We start from the raw sequence: 5,786 nt of genomic DNA on the forward strand, positions 1-5,786 counted from the left end.
ATGCTAAAATAACATTAAAATTTAAATTAAGTGTTAAAATATATAATTAATTGGAACTAAGCTGGAAAAATAAATATATGAAAGTCAATTAAATGATAAAACTTGAGGTAAAGTTCTCCTTTTTAATTTATTTGGTGCATTTTAAATGTATTTATTTATTTAAAGGTTCATTTATCTATTTCTGCTTTTATTTCTAATTATGTCAGTGTCGGTCCTCCGTACTGCAGAACATGAAGAGGTAGTTCAGTGACTGAATCCGGTGTGTTGCAGCAGGGAAACATGTGGACTAGATGCTGATGCGGCTCCAACAAATCTGTTGCGATGTGTTTATCAGACCTGAACACACCTGAGGCTGCAGCTGCGAGGGTCCAGCTCTAAAACGATAAATAACTTATTAAACATCTGCTCCAAATCCAGCAGGTTAAAGCTGAACGTGTCTCAGCTGCAGAGTGAGCGCAGGAGGAGTTCTGCAGAGAATCACGTTGATTTGATCTCGCTGAGCRCGTTTACACCGGGACAGAAGAGAAAAGTGAAACTTATTCATTTCGTTCTGTCGGCTTCAGGAGAGGGGTTAGTGGAGCAGGAACAGTTAATATCTTACCTGTTGTAGGTGGTTTGTTTTTAGTCAGCGTCTAGTCAGAGTRGAACCAGAACCAAAGCGGACTGCGGTCGTCCTGGTCTCAGTCCAGTCTGTAAGTTCATTCCGTTGATTTGCAGGAGCAGAGAGCAGCATTAACAGCTAGCTGTAGCACTTCTAGCAGGAAGTAATATTTTTGCTTTAAGGCTTTTCTTACAAACTGAGCCTGTGACRTGCATATCCATGAAATACAAAAAGTAAAACTTATTTATATTTAAAAACTTGGCGTAAAACACATGATTTGACTCATTATGGCTCATAACTGGTATATTTTCTTTTGTGTTTTGCTCAGCAAAAGTGAAACAGGAAGTGACATCAAAGGGGAACTCTTTGAGAAAAAAACTCAGTGTTTTTTCTTTACTGAAACAATGTTATTTGAACTCTGTCTCACCTCTCTGTGACAGTGATAAAAATAATCTAAAGAAACATCAGATTCTTCTCTACACCGTTTACATTCAGGTATTCCCCTCTGACATCACTTCCTGTTTCTTCACATGTGAATATCGCAACAACTGTTCATCTCAGCTACATGAATTTTTTTTTTACAATATATTATCAACGTTATCTTTTCAAAAATACATTTGTATTTATTTTAAAGTTTTACTGTCACTGGCCCTTTAAATCTGTGCTGGACAAACAGATTCTGGACTCTTCAAACTAAACCAGTATTTAACCGTTGGGCTGTTTGTCTCACGCTAACTTTGACCCATTTGCATCGACACTTTGAGCTCAGGGGTGTAAAAACCTGACACTGACCCGGGTCACTCTGAGACTTTTACCGTTTGAGGAAGTGGAGAATCTTTTTTTTTTTTAATTTTTTTTAATTGAAAGCTTTATACAAACCACAAGGCAGTAATACAAATACAAAACAAAGAGGCATAGGTGCAGAACAGATAACTTAAAGAGTAAATAAATAATTACTAGGGCTGTGTATTGGCAAGAATTTGGCGAAACGATATATATCATAACAGAGGGGTCACGATACGATATATCCCGATATATTGCGATWCTGTAAGCAAGGYGATATATTGCGATTTTTTTTGTCCAAAAATTCTATTAAATAAAAACCTTTTACTGAAAAAAAAGAAAAGGTAATGTTTACTTACAATGCTAATGCTACCTTTACTCTCTGGCGCTCAAGAGGTAGAGGAGCCAAATGGCTGGCTCACTGCTGCCAACTAGTGGTCAGAGGCTGAACTACAACATAAAAATGAACGGCTGGCARGAARGTTGACATTTTAAACCTTAATAAAAAATCGATACAGGGCTTTAGAATATCGATACAGTATCAGGAAATGAAATATCGCGATATTTCAGTGTATCGATATTTTCTTACACCCCTAATAATTACAGGCTACAAAACTGCTAAATTGTGTTAATAATGTTGAGGTTTCTTAGCTAGAGGAGTCACCATTATTTTAAGGGCTTTTACACAGAAACTCATTGAGAAAAACAGAAAACTTAGACATTTTCTTACATTGGATTTGTGTATATATGATTTACCAAGAATCATAACTGTGTTCACCAAAAGAGATGTGTTTTTACAGTCCAGGATGAGACCAAAAATAAGGTCTTTCTGACAGAAATGTCCCAGCTGAGAAAAGCTTATAACCATTTAAAAACAGACGGTTTGGATGTTATCAGTCCATTAAATGGACGTTATTAGTGGTTATCAGTCCCATAGAAAGGCTTCAGACCGTCCCGACAGTGCCCCCTAGTGGGTTACCAGTTCCATATACGTTAGAGTGCAACAATCTGCTACCGCCGGAGTCCGGTCTACTTGACGTAACCCATGTCATTTTCTCTAAAATTAACCTTAGTGGCTTTATGCCTCATATTAACCAGCTGACAGTCTGAAGCCATTCTATGGGACTGATAACGGCTAATAACGTCCATTTAATGGAAAACATCTTGCCAAAAAATACCAGAGAGTTTACAATGAAAAATTTTTAAAAACTCTGTAGTTTTGATATCATCATTACAGAAAGAACAGCAGTTTGTTTCGAAGCCAAAACGCTGATGTAAAGTCATTGGAGGGATTTATATTCTTAAATGTCCAGTAATGAATTTCATTCATTTTGGGGAGAATGGGAAATTTCCAATCAAACAGGCACAGGAAATAAATTTAAGATCGAATCTTTGTAAGATTTAAGAAGAAACAAGATATGAGTGAGTAAGTATCAAAGAGTCTTGTTTTAAATGGGAGTTTCTCTGAAATCACAGTCACCAGTTAAGATTAGTGGAAGTTACACCTGGAATCAAGTGCAAAACAGGAAGTGGAGAACCGTATCGTACGGTGATAAAGCTGCTGATTTCCTGAATATTTCAGCAGAGATTTACTGAAAGTCCTGCAGGAAGMATCTAAGTGCTACAGCTAGCTGCTGCTGCGCGTTTCAGCTCCTCAGACGGTCGGCTCAGTGAAGCAGCAGCTCGTAGAGCTCAGGACTGAACCGACAGCAGTTTGGTTTCACTTTGACCAATGAGGATTAAATCTGTGTTTTAATGTGGATGCATGTAGCAAACCTGTGGAGAGCAGGAGCAACACACACACACACACACACACACACACACACACACACACACACACAGATCTGATGCTGCATTTTCACCGTACAGAGAAACGTTTTTAGATTTCTGAAACTGTTGGCTTCATTTCTTCAGCTCGTAGGAAATAAAACTGAAGCTGTTTTTWAAAAAGTCTCTAAACTGAGTTTTTGTTTGTTGGTGAAACTTCTTCCTCTGTCAGCTTTAGGCTTTTATGTATCTGAAACTAAAATGCAAACAAACAAGAGAAACATTATTTACTCCAAACTAAAAACTACATCCTGAAGAAGCTGAAACTGAAGTAAAACTAAAGCCTCTGGGATCCATTGTTCCACAGAGGAAAACCTTCCAGCAGATTCACCCTGAAGGTCAGACTGTGCAGCGCTCGGAGAAATGACAGAAGACTAAAAGTGGGACAAGAAAGACTCCTTGCAGCACACCTGTGAGAAGCACACAGGTAAGAAAATACCTGGAAGGAAGCAGTCAACATAAAAAATGAGTGGATAAAAAACAACATAAATAATTTCTGTTTCTCTAAGATTCAGTCTTTCAACGTTTAGATCCGATGCAGGCTGGAAAAATGTTCCTTTTAATCTTTGAAATGAGTCTGATTATTAAAAATAAAGTAAGTACTGGTTAATAAAACTGATCTGTGGCCCCAGAACAGTGGATAAAACAGTTTTATCACATGTTCTACTGAATCTTTTTTAAAGAAATGTTTACATTTTAATGTTGATTAAATTAAAATAAAACAATTTAATTCAGGGACTTTCAGAGTCCAGAAGAAACATTAAAAGCCCAGCGGGTGAATCGATCCCAGATGAACGGATCGTATCGATGATTCGGTCTGGTTTCAGCGCATGCGCACTCCCGTTTCTTCCTTTTTGCTAGCTTCTCCGCCATGGCGCCTATTGTGAGTCAAACCTCCTGTCAGTAAATCCCTGAAAACTAATTCTTACTCAGCGTGAAAACCTTAGAAACCAGCTGGTATGAAACGACAGTTTTGTTACGACACCGAGGCTCAGTGGGACCGGTTCTGGTTCGGGACGAATCCGGTTTTATTTGTTTTTTAAATGCTGCGGCCTGCTAGCCTTTAGCTCAGTTTATAACCACGTTGTTAACCCGAACTCAATCCTGCTTGAAGACTTTTAACTATTTATTTATTTATTAAGCAGCAATATTAAAATCGATCCGGTTTGTTTAATAATAAGTTCTGTAACTGTAGAAAAGTAGAACCGAACCGAACTAAAGAGTAAAACTGGTTAAAGTTGTGYTTTATTGGTGGATTTATGTTCAGTATTTTATGAAGTGCAGCTGGAAACTGTGGATTTTTATGCTAATTAATTTGGAGTTAAAACATCTGTGATAAACTGCTGCTCTGCTGTAATTTGTCTTTTTTTCTTGTTTTTTTAATGTTTTATTTTAGCAGAAGAAGCAGAACCCAGGAAAAGGTGGGAAGAAGAAGAAGCAGCTCCTGAAGTTCACCCTGGACTGCACCCATCCTGTGGAGGATGGCATCATGGATGCTGCGAACTTTGTGAGTCCAGCTCAGGTCCACGATGTGATCGGGTCTTTGGTTTCAGGCTCCGGACTGTAAAAGCTGTTATAAGTCAAGGAGCTCAGTGGGTTTTTTGTGTGTTTTCGTCTCCAGGAGCAGTTCCTGCAGGAGCGCATCAAGGTGAACGGGAAAGCCGGTAACCTCGGCGGGGGGGTCGTGTCCATCGAGAGGAGTAAGAGCAAGATCACAGTTTCCTCTGAGGTGCCCTTCTCCAAACGGTGAGCAGCTGAACTCACTTTTCATCCAGTCTGAGCTCGGGACGACCTTTGACATTTGATTCGATTCGCTACCAATATCTGGTCCCTGGGAATCTGTACTGGTACTCAACGGTACCAATTATTGGTACTTTGTTGGCAGTTTTTTAAATAATAACCCCCTCCTTTTTTTTCTTTTTTTACATATTTCTCAATATATAAAATTAACAAATATCAAGACAACATCCAACTGTTTGTATTGTAACAACAGTTGTGTAACTTATTTCTTTAAAGTGAAAACTCTTAAAAACAAGACAGTTTTGTCTTATTACACAAATTAAGATCCATGGAAGGCAAATAAGTTTAAATCAAATAAACAAAAGAGGATGGAGTTAAAATAAATAAAAGTTAGTGCTGGGTGACATGACCCGAATATAAAATCTCAGATTTTTTTTCATCCCAAATTCAGTTTTAATCGATTTTGTTTCCCACTTAACAGAGTGAATCAGTTTCAGATGTTGAAACAAATTTGTTGTTCTGCTTTTTGTATCAAGAGCCTTCAAMCAGATGTAGCAGTGAGGTGTTTGTTGCTCCAAGTCTGAGGTTGTGAAAACAAACCAGTTCCAGAAAACTGAAGAAACCGTGTCTTTTTGAGAAGTAGATCCTCTGCTAGCTGCCATATTGTCATGTTGTGTACCAAGTATCATGAGGCACAGGTGGGACGACCTCTGAACTACAGAAGGCCCAGAGAGAGTGCACTGGTAGGAAAAAAACCCTGATTTTCCCAAATTTAAATCTTTATAAATGGAAAATTTTAATTAATTGATTAAATCAATTTATTTCCCAGCCTGAA

At 38.1% G+C, this 5,786-nt stretch overlaps 1 protein-coding gene across 1 annotated transcript; it reads left to right on the plus strand.

The window, feature by feature from the left end:
* Positions 1 to 4,013: 4,013 nt before the first annotated feature.
* LOC106511333 (60S ribosomal protein L22) lies at positions 4,014 to 4,957 on the plus strand (the record flags this gene model as incomplete). The annotated part of the gene is given in 3 exon segments (XM_014000087.1): positions 4,014 to 4,094; positions 4,608 to 4,718; positions 4,833 to 4,957. Coding segments are annotated over 3 exon segments (248 nt in total), but the record flags the coding sequence as incomplete, so codon positions are not given.
* Between the last annotated feature and the right edge of the window lie 829 nt (positions 4,958 to 5,786).

This window comes from Austrofundulus limnaeus, unplaced genomic scaffold (assembly GCF_001266775.1).
Source record: "Austrofundulus limnaeus strain Quisiro unplaced genomic scaffold, Austrofundulus_limnaeus-1.0 Scaffold2689, whole genome shotgun sequence".
Taxonomy (NCBI): domain Eukaryota; kingdom Metazoa; phylum Chordata; class Actinopteri; order Cyprinodontiformes; family Rivulidae; genus Austrofundulus; species Austrofundulus limnaeus.